This window comes from Eptatretus burgeri, chromosome 10 (assembly GCF_056783735.1).
Source record: "Eptatretus burgeri isolate ZD-2024b chromosome 10, Ebu_testis_v1, whole genome shotgun sequence".
In the NCBI taxonomy this organism is placed as follows: Eukaryota; Metazoa; Chordata; class Myxini; order Myxiniformes; family Myxinidae; genus Eptatretus; species Eptatretus burgeri.
The window spans coordinates 58,557,646-58,575,307 of NC_140970.1; the positions used below are offsets into that span (position 1 = coordinate 58,557,646).

The window sequence follows — 17,662 nt, forward strand, 5'->3', positions numbered from 1 at the left end:
ACTCAAAAACGACGACGACAACTCAAAAACGACGACGACGTCGACAACTCAAAAACGACGTCGGCGTCGACAACTCAAAAACGACGTCGACGTCGACAACTCAAAAACGACGTCGACAACTCAAAAACGACGTCGACGTCGACAACTCAAAAACGACGTCGGCGTCGACAACTCAAAAAACGACGTCGGCGTCGACAACTCAAAAACGACGTCGACGTCGACAACTCAAAAAACGACGTCGACGTCGACAACTCAAAAAACGACGTCGACGTCGACAACTCAAAAACGACGTCGGCGTCGACAACTCAAAAACGACGTCGGCGTCGACAACTCAAAAAACGACGTCGACAACTCAAAAACGACGTCGACAACTCAAAAACGGCGTCGACAACTCAAAAACGACGTCAGCGTCGACAACTCAAAAACGACGTCGACAACTCAAAAACGACGCCGGCGTCGACAACTCAAAAACGACGCCGATGTCGACAACTCAAAAACGACGCTGACGTCGACAACTCAAAAAACGACGTCGACGTCGACAACTCAAAAACGACGTCGACGTCGACAACTCAAAAACGACGTCGACGTCGACAACTCAAAAAACGACGTCGACGTCGACAACTCAAAAAACGACGTCGACGTCGACAACTCAAAAAACGACGTCGACGTCGACAACTCAAAAAACGACGTCGACGTCGACAACTCAAAAAACGACGTCGACGTCGACAACTCAAAAAACGACGTCGACGCCGACAACTCAAAAAACGACGTCGACAACTCAAAAAACGACGTCGACGTCGACAACTCAAAAAACGACGACGACGTCGACAACTCAAAAAACGACGACGACGACAACTCAAAAAACGACGACGACAACTCAAGAAACGACGATGACGTCGACAACTCAAGAAACGACGACGACGTCGACAACTCAAGAAACGACGACGACGTCGACAACTCAAGAAACGACGACGACAACTCAAAAAACGAGGACGACGTCGACAACTCAAACGACGACGACGTCGACAACTCAAGAAACGACGACGACGTCGCCAACTCAAAAAACGACGACGACGTCGCCAACTCAAAAAACGACGACGACGTCGACAACTCAAAAAACGACGACGACGTTGACAACTCAAAAAACGACGTCGACAACTCATAAAACGACGTCGACGTCAACAACTCAAAAAACGACGTCGACGTCGACAACTCAAAAAAGACGTCGACGTCGACAACTCAAAAAACGACGACGACAACTCAAAAAACGACGACGACGTCGACAACTCAAAAAACGACGACGACGTCGACAACTCAAAAAACGACGACGACGTCGACAACTCAAAAAACGACGACGACAACTCAAAAAACGACGACGACGTCGACAGCTCAAGAAACGACGACGACGTCGACAACTCAAGAAACGACGACGTCGACAACTCAAAAAACGACGACGACAACTCAAGAAACGACGACGACGTCGACAACTCAAGAAACGACGACGACGTCAACAACTCAAGAAACGACGACGACGTCGACAACTCAAGAAACGACGACGACGACAACTCAAAAAACGACGACGACGTCGACAACTCAAAAAACGACGACGACGTCGACAACTCAAGAAACGACGATGACGTCGACAACTCAAAAAACGACGACGACGTCGCCAACTCAAAAAACGACGACGACGTCGCCAACTCAAAAAACGACGACGACGTCGACAACTCAAAAAACGACGACGACGTTGACAACTCAAAAAACGACGTCGACAACTCATAAAACGACGTCGACGTCAACAACTCAAAAAACGACGTCGACGTCGACAACTCAAACGACGTCGACGTCGACAACTCAAAAAACGACGACGACGTCGACAACTCAAAAAACGACGACGACGTCGACAACTCAAAAAAGACGTCGACGTCGACAACTCAAAAAACGACGACGACGTCGACAACTCAAAAAACGACGACGACGTCGACAACTCAAAAAACGACGACGACGTCGACAACTCAAAAAACGACGACGACGTCGACAACTCAAAAAACGACGACGACGTCGACAACTCAAAAAACGACGACGACGTCGACAACTCAAAAAACGACGACGACGTCGACAACTCAAAAAACGACGACGACGTCAACAACTCAAAAAACGACGACGACGTCAACAACTCAAAAGACGACAACGACGATGTAAGTCGTACTGGAGGACCGGGGCACAAACACACACATGCTTCATTTTTTCAAACGATCACTCCTGAACGAACTGCCAAGTGAATTCCACATCCATTTTGCCGAGATCGCGGAGAGGTTTGCGGTTTGCTCATGTCGCTTTGGTTGGGGATAAACCTCCCTAAATGCTGTACGAACCCACGGGAACGCTTGACGCGTTGTTTGTCTGTTGGACGTGGCATTTTCTCAACTACTTCTGTCTTCAGTAGATCTAGCCACACTCCTTCTGCTGTGAGCATGTGGCCTACATAAGGGACCGAAGATTTTCGGATCTGGCACTTCAAGTGTAGCTGCAAGTTATAACTTGCAGCCCGTTGCATAACTTGCTTCAAGACACAGTCAAGGTGTCTGATGTTGCAACCGGCAACTCGGATGTCGTCCGTCACTGCTGTTGCCAATAATTTGCTGGAATATCTCAGGAGAGCACTTCAAGCCGTGGGGAAGATGCAACCGGCGGTATCTCCCCACAGGTTTATTGGACATTGTCAAGAATGAGGATGGCTTGTCAAGGAAGATTTGCATAAATCCACTGTGGCCATCAAGCACTGAAGAAACCTTAGCTCCAGGGATTTGAGCTTAGACTTCCTGAACAGTTCTCATCGGGTAGTGCTCGCGCCTTATGCACTCGTTCAAGTCTTTGGGGTCTATACAGATGCAGACTTTGCCGTTGTGTAGAGCTACTACCATGGAACTCACCCACTCGGTCAGGCATTCTACCTTTGTGATGTGACCTTCGGAAACCATCTTTTAGCTTATCAACTATCTTCTCCTTCAATGCTGCAGGCTGTCTGCGAGGAGCAAGAACTACTTTCCTGTGACCCTTCTACAAGCTTGATCCGATAAGTTCCAGGAAGAGTTCCAGTTGTCTTGCCAACTTCTGGAAACTCAGACACCGCTGCTTGCTGAGACCCATCGACTGGAGGCTGAACCAGAGACAACTTGTCATGCTTGATAATGAGGCCTAGGGCTTCAGACGTAGCACCTGATATTACATTCTCCTGATCAAGGTCAATGACCTCAAAACTGACTTTAGTAATCTTGCCCTTGTGAGAGAGAGGGAGTGTTCACTGTACCTACAAGATAAATAATGTGATTCGAGTAAGTTTTCAGAACTTTTTGCGAACTTTGTGGATCACCTGAAAGGTGCTGAACTGATTAATAGTTGCTGAGTGTTAGCGTGTTGCACCTCGCGCCTGTGTCGGTTCCGGAACCAAGTCGGCTGATCCAGCACTGAGACAGTCTGTGCCCACTTGTCACAAGTAGCAATATTACTGCTTGGGCGAAGAGTGTAGATCCTTAGAACGTCAGATTCCTGGAGTCGTTCCTGAGGAAGATCTACATGGGCTGGATCAGTCTCGACATCAAGGAACTTTAAGTTTTGAAGTCTCTTCTGACGCACTGTTAACCAGTAACCAGGCTTCTTACAGTAGGAGCAGTCAGAATTAATTGCTGGACATTGATCCTGACTGTGCGCTGACTGACCACATCTGCTGCAAGGACCTTGTGCTTGTGCACACTTGATAGGGTTGCTCCTAGAACATTCACTATGGTGCTGACCTTGCTTGTTTCGAGATCTGAGAGCCGAGATGAGCGTCTCCTCATCCCCAACTATTCTCATTTGCTTCTGTGAGAGCTCAAGCTGTTGGCCAATATCTATGGCTTTAGCCAATGAGAGCTCCTCTCCCCTATCAAGGAGTTTTTCCTGGACCCTCATCATGAGTGCCATCAATAATGCAATCAACGAGGATATGGTCTGGATCTCAGGAATCACAATCCACAAGAATTATCCTCAAATCTTTGTTAAAATGGTCAAAAGACTCACTACTCCACTGGCCCCTTTGCGTCAAGCGGTATCTGGCAATTCTCTTATTTTTCCTGGGTTGCACATAGTTCTGAAATTCTGAAAAACATGAAAACATCTGAAAAACATGTCCCCAGAGAGTGAGAAGGCCCAAAGCCAAACTCCATTGGTCAGGAGAGGCAGGGGAAAGGGGGGGGGGCGAGGTTAGAGTCCAGAGAGAGGGCTGGAGGAGGGACCCCGCATTTCCAGGCAACACCGGGCACCCCTGCTCGTTATGAATGAGGATTTAGATTCAAAGTTGCTGAAAACCGAGCTAGTCCTAGTGGAATCGATCTCCTAATTCCCGATCACCAACGTAACTGCCAGACTACATGACATCTATCACATGGTGTTTTGGATAAAGTAGATAACTAGGTACCATTCAGAGTTCATCACCTTTTACACACACACACACACACACACACACACACACACACACACACACACACACACACACACACACACACACACACACACACACACACACACACGGAAAATTGTTTTGTGCTTTTATGATCCTTGCTGTCATATCAGCTCTGGATACCAACCTTACATGTATTGATTATTTTCCACATAAGCATCCAGTGGGGTCTTCATTAATTTTTCAATTTTCAAAAAAAAAAGTTAGTTTTGAAGCCTGTTCCCCTAATGTAATAGGATTTATTCACCCGTTTTCATCGAACCCTTGCTGCAAATGTTCCTACACTTCACTCACTCAAGTGCACCTGTTGTCTAGCATTCAGCAGGAACTTTAATTTCCAAAGGGATAATGTTCATGGTCTAAAGGAGTTATCTGAGCCAGTCATCTTCCAGATGGGTTTGAATGTGATGGAGGATGCAACCCATTCCAATCTCTGGTTCAAGTCTTGGGGGTCAATTTCTTAATATCACACTGATAATAGTCCTGCAGCGTAGTCTGACATTTCAGATCAATTGTTCAAATTTGCATAAAAGCACCAAAATTGGTACACATGTAGAATAATGTATTCCAAACAATTCTAGATATGGAGCCACCCGAGATTGTGCCTTGGTCAGCTTCGGCGACCATTTTCCAAAATGGCCACCATTCTACTTTAGCGAAATTGGCTATATGCTCTTATTGTATTGGTGGTAGATACAAGGAAAGTGTAAAATTCAGTAAATTGACCATGAAAAGGCGTATTCAAATATTATGAGCCAGTATTTTCGGTAAAAAAGCCATTATTTGATTTGTAAATTGCTGCTCTCCTGAAACTTTTAGCTGAAAAGTACCCATTATTGCCTGGAGAACAAGAGTCAAATGATATTCATCACATTCAATGGGTTTGGAATCAACAAAATTGCATTATAGATTACATACTTTACTCTATTTTGAAAAGGGAACTGATAATGACAAACTCAGAAAATGTAGTCAAATTATTGCACACTTCACTTTGAAGCGGCTATGGTTTACTGTCTACTACCATTCTACCAGGACACATGGTACACGCATATATCAGTCTAGTACAATACGAGTTTCTGAGCTCAAGTGTACTGGCTCTGGATCAAGAAGTCAACACTTTTACAAGCAATGCGACTTTGCATTTGCACATTCTAAGCTAGGCCGATATCTCAGTCTGTGTCTACTGCGTCTGTCTACTGGCATTCTCCTTCACAAGCACACAGTCCAGTGCATTGCAGATTAGCCTTCTTGCATTTGACCAAAGCTGACCAAGGCAAAATCTCAAGTGGCTCCATATCCAGAATTGTTCAGAATACATTCGTCAACATATATACCAATTTTGGTGCTTTTATGAAAAGTCGAACAATTGGTTTGCTATGCTGCGGTACTATAATGACAGCTACAACTTGGAGGGACAAATGGATAGCCCATTTCACTGTGTCTGATGAGCTGTTTAGGGAGAAATGGATGTGACCTACAAACTCTTCTGGCATTCATTGGATCCCAAGGATTGAAGCAAACATCGACAAGACTCCCCCCTCCACTCGATGAACCTGCCCAAACTGTGCTTTTTAAACCACGCATGTCTCTTGTTCATCCCCCCCCCCCAAAAAAAAATCCTACTTGTTCGATTTATTACCTCCATCATTCAGCTCATCCATGAGCCCTGACCTCCACGAAAGAAACTATTCGGGCATGGTGTTTTCCATTATTTCAACATTCTTTGTAGTTTGTGACAACAATATTCTGCAAATACATACTTTTACATTTATAAAACAGCAAGCCAATGAGTAGACACGGAGGAAAAAAAGAAACATAAAATGTCATAGCCCCTGTTTTAGTATGCCTAGTGTTGGCTTCATGGTTAGGGTGGTGGGCTTTGGATCCGAGGGTTCTGAGTTCAAATCTTGCTCAGCTGTTGAATTAATACTAGGTAGGGTTACGTCGGCCTGTCATCCTTCTGAGGTCGGCAAAATGAGTGCCAGCTTGCTGGTACACTGTCGGAGTGGCGACCTGTCCAAGATTGTATCCAATAGCCAGGCAGACTGCTTAAGCAGCACCAACACTCTGCACAGAGTTTGGTCCCAATTGGTTCACAAAAAATATTTTCACTAAAAAAATAAGTGACCACTATATTCGTTATTGGTGTGTGTCTGTCTGTCCCGAGCATAGCTCTGTGGGTTTTGATCCGATCCTGACAATTTTGGTGGGAGGTTTATATCATGATCCAGTTGTGTTTTCCTGAAAATGGGGGTGGTCCGCCCATTAAGGGCAGAGCCACGCCTAAAAAATATGTTTTTAGGGGGTAGCCAATTTCAATTTGCAACTTCTCCTAGGGGGTTTGTCGAATATGACAGGGGTTTCGGTATTTGGTTAGCCCAATGGCACCTGCATAGCCCCACGGAGCTCGATTTTTCATTTTCGTCCAAAGGTCAAGGTCACAAGGTCAAAAGGTCACAAACTTAGAAAATTTCGAATTTTGACATAAAAATCATACGACCACCAAAACTTTGAGAGCTCGGATGACAATATTTTTTATGCATAATCTTGAGGTCATTCCCCACCTAAAGTCTTGAAACCATTTTGCTCTATCTCGAACACCTTGCCCGTGGTGCCCCCTTCAAGTTTGTTTTTACGCTGATTTCATCAAAGTATGGATAATGCGATGAGTGTGAAATGCCATTAAGCCTATATGACGTTATATTGTTCCTGGAATGTTCCAGAGGAAGTTTTGCACCAAAGGTCATAATCCTTGACCTTTGACCTTTAAAGGTCACAAAGGTCAAATTTTCAAAGTTGTGGGAATCTAACCGGGTTTTCGACAAACTAACTCCAATAAGCTATAGCACGTATCCTGTTTCCTTATTTTAATGTTCACAACATTGTTTTGTGACCTTTAAAGGTTATGCAAAGGTCAATTTTTTTAAGTTGTTGAACGAAACCGGTTTTCGACATTTTGCAGCTAATAACCTGTCACTCGTACCACATCATGTTGATCACTTTTATAACTTGGTCAAACATTATCACATTGTCTCATCCTTGACTTCTGAAACAATCTACATCGTCAAATACCGCTCGTGAACCATCGTCGTCTTCAGACTTGTCTCCTCCTGCTCCTGTTTTTGTAATTTTTCCGTATGGAGTTAAAGGGCTAGCCCATATTTATTTTCAAGTAAAATGGCCACCAGTCTACCATCTTTGATCAGATCGCAAAACAAAGTTAGGTGCAAGTGTATGCCATCATGTATTGTGCTTGTGCCACGATTGAACAAAATCGGACCATGCATGTCCGAGAAATGGTCAGGGACATGTTTAAATAACAAAATGGCCTCCAGTCGGCCATCTTCTATCTGATCTCGAAAAAGAATGACGTGCATATGTAAGCCATCATTCATTATCTGTGTGCCAAGTTTGAATAAGATCAGTAACTGCATGTCTGAGAAATGGTTGAGGACATGTTCGATACCGGGTTGTTATTGTTTTTCACAATGAAACTGGCCACCAGTTGGCCATCTTTGATCAGATCGCAAAATAAAGTGAGGAGCACGTGTATGCCAAGTTTGTATAAAATTGGACCATCCATCCATCGGGACCATACTCTGTGCAGAGCGTTGGCGCTGCCCAAGCAGTCTCCTTGGCTTTTGGACACAATCCTGGACAGGTTGTCACTCTGACACAGTATACCAGCAAGCGGACACTCATTTTGCCGACCTCGGAAGGATGAAAGGTAGAGTGAACCCCACCTGGTATTGGTGTGTGTCTGTCTGTCCAGCTGAGCGGGATTTGAACTCAGGACCCGAGGATCCCAAGCCTGCCACCTGAACTATTAAGCCAACACCAGGCATAAAATCGGACCATGCATGTCTGAGACATAGTTGGTTGGGGACACATTTAAGTAACAAAATGTCCGCCATCTTGGATCTGGTCTCGAGAAAAGAAGACACGCAAATGTAAGCCTTCATTCATTATCTGTTTGCCAAGGTTGAACAACATTGGGGTTTTTTTTACAACTAAAATGGTCGCCGGTCAGCCATCTGATTGCATCGTGAAACAAAATGATGTGCTATGTATACCATCGTGTGTTGTCTTTGTGCCAACTACTAATATAATCGGTCCATATACGTCCGAGATATGGTTGCGGGCGCGCGCACGCATGTGCATACGCACACGCACAACAAGACCAAATCTATAAGCCCCCATTTCAGACTAAGTCCAACGGGGGCTAAAAAGACGAGCAAACAACAATCATCATCCAATGGTTTTATTATTCCGACTTAAAAATCATAAACGTATTTACAAATGAAAGGGACATAAAATATTGTATATAAAATATATGGATTGCAGTATAAATACTTACTTACAAGCAATCAATTTTTTTGCAAGCATAATATAATACTGAGTGTTTTGAGGAGGTAAAATTCACCTCGTCTTGGTTACAACATTTGGTCACACACATGTATGGCTTGGCAGCATTAGTATTACAAAAAAAGAAAATCCACAATTCATTCTTTTAGATCATGCACATCATCAAATTCATCCTTGTACAACACACACATATACACATCATCAAATTCATCCTGGTACAACACACACACACACACACACACACACACCATCATCAAATTAATCCTTGTACAACACACACACACACACACACACACACCCATACACATCATCATCATCAAATTCATCCTTGAACAACACATACATCATCAAATTCATCCATGAACAACACATACATCATCAAATTCATCCTTGTACAACACAGACACACCATCATCATCATCATCAAATTCATCCTTGTACAACACACACACACACACACACATATACACATCATCATCAAATTCATCCTTGAACACATACATCATCAAATTCATCCTTGTACAACACACACACACATATACACATCATCAAATTCATCAGTGTACAACACACACACATATACACACATCATCAAATTCATCCTTGAATACATACATCATCAAATTCATCCATGAACAACACATACATCATCAAATTCATCCTTGTACAACACACACACACACACACACACACACACACACACACACACACACACACACACACACACACACACACACACACACACATATACACATCATCATCAAATTCATCCTTGAACACATACATCATCAAATTCATCCTTGTACAACACACACACATATACACATCATCAAATTCATCAGTGTACAACACACACACATATACACACATCATCAAATTCATCCTTGAATACATACATCATCAAATTCATCCATGAACAACACATACATCATCAAATTCATCCTTGTACAACACACACACACACACACACACACACACACACACACACACACACACACACACACACACACACACACACACACACACACACACACACACATCATCAAATTCATCCTTGTACAACACACACACACATCATCAAATTCATCCTTGTACAACACACACACATCATCATCAAATTCATCCTTGAACAACACATACATCATCAAATCCATCCTTGTACAACACACACACACACACACACACACACACACACACACACACACACACACACACACACACACACACACACACACACACACACACACACACACACACAATGATCATCATCAAATTCATCCTTGTACAACACACACACACACACACATATACACATCATCATCAAATTCATCCTTGTACAAAACACACACACACATCATCATCATCATCATCATCATCAAATTCATCCTTGAACAACACATACATCATCAAATTCATCCATGAACAACACATACATCATCATCAAATTCATCCTTGTACAACACAAACACATCATCAAATTCATCTAATCTCTACAGAGGCTTAGCTCTTTGAAAGGCAAGTCCAATATTTCTCTGATGTGTGCTTCAAATGACCCGATTAATTCAGACGGTTGTTGGGATAAATGGGTACGACCTGAATTTTTGTCTTTGGGGTAATAAGAGTGGGGATGTCTGTCTGCTGACCAAAAACAGACATCTTTCTCCTGCTTCACAAAGTCAAAATAGGACCTTTGGGATTTTGAGGGGGGGGGGGACATCCGAATGACCTCAAGAAAGTCACCGTGATATCCAAACTGATGTCCTCAACTTGGTTGGATTTTAATGCTCAATGGCAGATTAATTAATCGATCAGGCATCCATCGCAGAGAAATTATGGAACAGGAACATAAAACCCTCAGCATCTCGGGATTTACAACAAATCTCTCGATGTTAAGAGGTAGTTAAGGATGAGGTTTACATCCGATATAAAAGACACACGCACACACACACGTTCCTGTTACTACTGCCACATCCATCATTGTGCAAACTTCCATCAACATCCCACATGAGAATTGAAACCAAGACAACCTGACATGTGCATGGGATTGCTTAAACAACATCAGCCCAAGTTGAAGCAACTACTAAAACAACCACATTTTATTTGTTAAAACAAGTAAATCCCATCATTGACAGTGCAATGCAAAGCCAACAAGAGACCACCACTTCTGTTTTATTCTTCCCCTTTTGAAGTCAATATGGCTTAGTTATCAGGGGTAATAAATAAAGTACATGCTCTTGTAACAATAATGAAAAATATAATCTTTGGGTATTTGGTTGATTGTCTTCAGAATATTCACCGGTAAGTTCCCTTAGTTTCAAATGAGGAGAGAAAACGTTTCGGGATTCTCGGTCTGCTTTTAATACGAGTGTGTAAAACATTGCAGATCTGGAAGATCGACGTGCTTGTGGAGAAATCGAGTCTTTTAATGATAGGGCGATCAGGTGATCTCTCGATCCAAACCTCTGAGGTTCGTACACGATGGGAGTGCACCTGCATAGTGTTACTCGTCCAGAACCACGTAGTGCATAGACTTCCGGCATCGCCGACACCACTTGCAAGAGGTCCATCCACTCCTTGAAAAGGTCGTGCAAGAACACACATCTCAACGTGAAGTTGTAGCAGCTGCAAATCTTTTGGAAAGAGAATGCGGCTAACTCAACAGATAACGTTCATCCATTTGGGTTTGCACCTATGTCTCGCAAAATCCTCTGATTATTACTACTGCGCAGTCCACGTCGTGCTATTCAAACGTTACTAGCCCAATCCACTTACTCGCTCACCAACTTTGTAACCTCATTCTACCTGGAGTCACCATAACATAATACTCCATATCAAAAGCCTACACAGATTGTTCTGAATTTCTTCGCAGCTCAATATTGAATTGTGATCGAAGAAAACGTGGTGGTATCACAAGATGGCATTGCATCCTGTATTGCACCATTTTATTGCAAATGCAACGTCCTCCTTTGTATTCTTTGGAAACCCCATATGGCTCAAACTTTGGTTTCAGGCAAATCTGCCTTCGTCTTCTTGAACGAGTCTCTTATCCGTGCAATTTCCATTGCACACAAGTGCCCAAAAGCTTTGTTGTACCAGTCAGACGATCGCCCCCTGCAAACAAACAAATGACAGGACATGTCGTTAGCCTTGAAAACATGTCCAATTCTGACTGGCACACGCACGCACACCAATTACTATGCAACTGTGTGCTTGTATGTAAACGTTTAAAATACAAGCTTTCTCACTTTCCTTTAAGTGAAAGTGATCGAACTTTCCAACATGTGTCTTTGGCAATTTGAGCCCTCCGTCCCTGTCTCCCATTGTGTCCTCCGTCTCCCCCTTACCCCCTCCGTCTCCCCCTCTCATTCCATTTATACAATGTTAAAGGGTTGTAGGTGAATTTCTACATACTAAATCAATTAAGCAACAACAGTTTTGAACCTTGTCATGTTTTCACAGTCAATTCAAAAGTAATCATGTTGTGGTTGAGGAACAGCACATTGATCTGTGCACTCCATGATCAAGCATAATGTCAATGAAAAAAAAAAAATTAAGTTTTTGTGCAGAAACAACATGGCTGTGTTAAATTAACATGCAAAATGGCAACGATGTCAGTCTATAAATGATCGCAGATAAGTTTACATCGGCATATAAACGGCTTTAATAACGTGCATCAACAATGACCCCAACACAAGCTCATGTACATCTTGTTGGCTCCAAAATCAAACGGCATCATTAGACCTGCAGGGACAATTTCAGTTGATCAAGAGACTGTCGGCACACTTGGTGATGACAAACACATCTAAAAATGTCGAAAACAAGTTCAATCGAGTGAGGTCCGGAGATTTTTGCAGGCCCGGTACATGTGATTGATGTGGTCTTGAAGTGCAATTCTGACAACATCTGCATCGTGTGGATGGGTGTTGTCATCCATAAAGATTAGGTCGGGATCTTCATGTTGGGCCAGAGGGATGAATGTGCCTATAATGATCTCATCCACGTATCTGAAACCAATTATAACACCTCTCCAAATGATGCATCAGTTCTTCAGCCAAGTTGAATGTCAGCCTGCATAATCAGGCTGCACCACCAAAATTAATCATGCTGCCAAATGGCACAATAAGCAAAGTATTCTCCACTCGAGCATGTACATCGTTAAAGCCTAGGTCGAACTTAGACAAGTCAGTGGAGAGAACATGTTGCCAACGGTTCACCATCCAATGGCGGTTTCGCTTAATGCGAAACAAATAGGTGTGAAATAAACTGTCGATGGCCCTGTGTTGGAGGAATGTGCAGTAGTGATCTGGACATCAAACTACAGGCATCACTGCGACCTCAATAAAGTTGGAGTTCATCAGTGATGTCTGCAGCTTGATGGATGACCTCCCCATCCAAAACCAATCCCCCTCCCCATCTGTTTTGAACTGTATAGATTGAACTTTTATGGTTGATTGCTCTTTACAGATAACTCTGGAAAGATCATTTTGTTGAAAACTGAAAAGTGGTTCCTTCTGACAAGGATGACAATATAACTATGCTCATGAGGGATTGTAGCCATTGGATGAGATGAATGAGGTCTCTCCATGAACTGTCCAACCTGATGGTGGTACCTTGTCAATGCCCCCAGAGACAGTGTGATGAACATTGTGTGAGGAAGGAACAGTAGTTCAAGTCTTCCTACTTTGAATCATTACAATGGTGTGAGCAGACTAATTTGGTGCAAAATGGTGCATCGCTATTCCTGAGCTGACTTGTATGGCATGGATGGCCAATATGATCTTTATTAGGCAAATTATATTTCAAAGTTAGCCTCCAAAGCCAGTGGATAACTGGGCATCCTCCATCATGTGAAGACCTTCCATGGCCCACCTGAACTCAGCCACCTTCAAGGCCTTCGTCCACAGTTTGATAGAGTACTGCTCTCCCCTCCAGCCTGGTGCCCCTGCCTCACACCTTGCTCAGCTTGATGCCATGGAAACCAAGGCATTGAAGATCATTAGCATCTCCAGTGATGAAACTGATCCTATGGATCTTTGACTTTATCATTGCAGACAGGTCTGTGGTCTGTCTGTCTGTCTTCTACTGCTGCCTTTCTGGTCTTGCACCCTTTGCTCTTCCCATGCTCCCCTCTGCCCCCACCAGGTTTCTGCAGAAATCACATGGTGCACAATCAACCCCCTTCTGGTGAAACTCCCAAATTGCAAAAACACTGTTCACCTTTCCCCCCCCCCCACCTGTGGAATCAACTTCCAACATTCTCTTCAATCTCATTATTTCCTCCAGGTCTTCAAAACATCCATTCACCACCATCTCAGATCATCCCCCAACCAAAATCATATTATTTTCTTCCCCCATTAAACTATCCCTTCCCCAGCCTAATTTTCAGTTTTTCCTTCCTGAGTTTGCCTGTTGTATCCATGTTGTCCACCCCGTGCATTTCCCCCTACCCCTCATTCGTACCCGCATCCCCTCTGTCTTTTTACCTTCGCAAACTTTGTTGCGAAGGTTATGTTTTGATCGCTGTGTATTTATTATCTTGCCAAAACGAAGTTTTTGCAAGATATGTTGGTCAGCCTGTATGTTTTTTTTTTGTTTGTTTGTTTGTCTGTAATCACGTATAAAAAATTCTGCAGAGCAGTTATCATCGGAAATTTTTATAACTTCGCATATCAGAGGCCTATAGAGGTCCCTTTCAGTGCACAAAATTTTAAAGGTCAAGGTCAAAGGTCAAGGTCACTTTGTCACAAATCAGGGGAGTTGACGAAACCCTTATTTTTTGAGTAATTTTGATCGGATCGTCCTCAAACTTCATGGGAATATAGTTCATGGTCTGGCGCTCAGCTGATTAATTTTTGGTGGCGATTGGCCTTGACCTTCATATGTTTTTTTTTGTTTTGTCTGTAATCACGTATAAATCACTCTGCAGAGCACAGTCATCATTGGAAATTTTTGTAACTTCGCATATCAGAGGCCTATAGAGGTCCCTTTCAGCGCATAAAATTTTGAAGGTCAAGGTGAAAGGTCAAGGTCAAGGTCAAGGTCACTTTGTCGCAAATCAGGGGAGTCGACGAAACCCTTATTTTTTGAGTGATTTTGATCGGATCGTCTTCAAACTTCATGGGAATATAGTTCATGGTCTGGCGCTCAGCTGATTAATTTTTGGTGGCGATTGGCCTTGACCTTCATGGTTAGCACCTCAGGTCAAACATATTTGACCCCAAGGTCAAATTTTCAAGTTTTAGGAACCATATCGTGTAGTACCTCAAATTGAACACCTCTATGAGTGCTTTCTAGATATGTCAAGCTTGAAACATTATGACGTCATTTGGTGACGTTATGAGGGAAAAGCATATTTTTCATGGTTACTCTGTAGAACGATTCTCATTGGAATCTCTCGTAGGCAGATATTCCTCAAGGAGTCGCTCCTGGTGGATAGAAGCTCTGTTCACCTCAGTGTGACCTTAAAGAAGTCACACGTGGTCACCTTTTGGCAAGATATGGGTCACCATGAGGGTGACATTTATTTATTTATTTATTTGTGAATATGTGTGTTTGTTTGTTATTCGCATAACTCCAAAAGTATTGAACTGAATCGCAGCAAATTTGGTGGGATGATTGGTTATTATCTGAGGACCATTTGATTAGATTTTGGGAGCGATCGGGTCAAAGGTCAAGGTCATGAAAAGGTCAAAATCGTCTTTTTACCATAGTCAATTTGTATCCAATTTGCATGAAACTAATGCCAAAATGTTCAGAATTCAATGCCCCATCTTGTGATATGTGACATGACACAATGACGTAATAACCCTTATTAGCGGTTGGGAGTCAAAGGTCAGGGGGGGGGGTCACGACATTGCAAAATGTGCGGTTTTAGTCATAACACGGTCAATTCTTATCTGATTTGCATGAAACCAACACCAAAATGTTGACTGTTCTGTTCCCCACACCCTAATACCAATTACAAAATTAAGAGTACAAAGGTCAAGTTTGAGATCATGAAAAGGTCAAAATCGTCATTTTTGTGCAATGAATGTTTGTTTGTTCACAATAAATAACTTATTTAGAAAAACAAACTCATGTCTGCTAAATGCCCCTAAAATGCCAGAAAAGAATTTCTTATAATATGACCAGTTGTCATCAGATTGACTTGACACCGACACCCAAAAAGGTCAGGGAGTTCATGCAGAAATTGTACAATGTACGTGAATCAGTGTCAAACAGCAGGAAATTTAATGTTTTTAAGCCATCATAACACATATGAGATGGCAGATGTGGTATGGGATTAAATACCCTCACAATCAATGGTTTCTGGGGGTGGGGGGGGGGCAAAATGTAGCGTTGGCGAAGGTATGCGCTCTACTGAGTGCCCGTTCTAGTTTCATCCATTTTTTCCCCTGGCCCTGCTGTTCGTGTTTCTCCTTCTCTTTCGAATATTCCTTTTGTTCTGTTGTGCCCTAGATATTTGAGGAGTCTTGACTGTATTGCAGGTTTTGACCAATCGTGTGCAACCTATTGTTCTGATTTTGTTATCGCAGGATTTTATTTCGACCAATCTTGTTTTTGAGCCGAGATGAGTCATCGTTTGTGTCCCATGCATGGACGATTATGTCCCATTACGAGCCTCGTGTTGTTTTTTATGAACCACTTTTTATGGCGCCCAAAAGTAAAGTGATGGACAAAGTTAGTTGTGCCAAAAGGCAGAGAATGGTTATGATGTTGGGCAAAAAGATCGAGTTGTTATATCAGTTGGCTTGAGGTGAAATCTATGGGCCGCCATTAGGGGTCAATGATTGTTGGTATTACCTTCCCCATTGTTCTCTTCCTCATTCCCAAACCTTCATTTTCCAAGTCGGCATTCGAACCTCATTCTCAAACCCTTATTTTCTGACACTCAGACTCAACCACCTGTTCTCATGCTTCATTCTCAAACCACGTCACCTCACCAGTGTTTTGACTGAATAATTGCCACTTTAGCATTGTAATGGTCGTGCTTTTTCGCCGTTCCAGCATCCCAATCAAATCTGATCAAAAAAGGCACTTCCCGAAATGCGGTAATCAAGCTGAAGGCTCCAAGGACTGGTTTGAGAAATTCAAGAGGATACGGCCTCCATCATGTGACAGTCGGGGAAGCAGCATCGGCCGACCATGATGGTGTGAAAAACTACCCACCGCAACTCATGGAACTAATACTAATCAAGGCGAAGGGATTTATTCCAGAGTAGGTTTTTAATGCTGACGAGATGGGATATTCTGGGAGAGGATGCCATCAAATAGCTGACCAAATACAGTACTGGAGTATCAAGAAGAACCCAAATAGACAAAGATAGTTATCAGGAGGAACCTGGATAGGATTTGAATTTTGGCTGCTGCTCCTCTCCCCTCAAACTCATCCAGGTAATACTCACAAAAACGATTTACAAGATTCACCCCTCCTTAGACTAAGAAAAGGAAAGAGAGATGGAAGACAAAAAGAAACAATGCACACCAACAGAAAAAAATAAAAATTACACCCACACACCAGAAAGCACCCACACCATCCAATACCTTCACCGCCAAACATGAAAGATCAGCGACGTTACCCTTCTCTTATGTGGCGTTGCCGCAAGTGACTTAGTCGGAAAGCCAATACTGCTCTTGTGATCGCTGAATTCCCCCCCCCCCCACTCCTCCCTCACTCATCCTTCCCCTGCTCCCCATTCTCCACTCCAACAGCATTATGATCCCGAGCTAAGTCTTGTGGTTTGTTTATATTTACAGCAGAGTACAGTACGAGTACGTCATGTTCTTCACCTCACCCAT

General features: G+C 43.0%; 1 protein-coding gene across 6 annotated transcripts in view; it reads right to left on the reverse strand.

Moving 5' to 3' along the window:
- Positions 1 to 8,743: 8,743 nt before the first annotated feature.
- LOC147018659 (rho GTPase-activating protein 7-like) overlaps positions 8,744 to 17,662 on the reverse strand; it is a 315,962-nt gene continuing 307,043 nt past the window's right edge. For all 6 annotated transcript variants that reach the window (XM_085898557.1, XM_085898556.1, XM_085898559.1 and 3 more), the window contains one exon: positions 8,744 to 11,974. In XM_085898557.1, the coding sequence (XP_085754683.1) occupies positions 11,857 to 11,974 (118 nt within the window). In that variant the 3' untranslated portion in view covers positions 8,744 to 11,856. The remainder of the gene's footprint in view (positions 11,975 to 17,662) is intronic.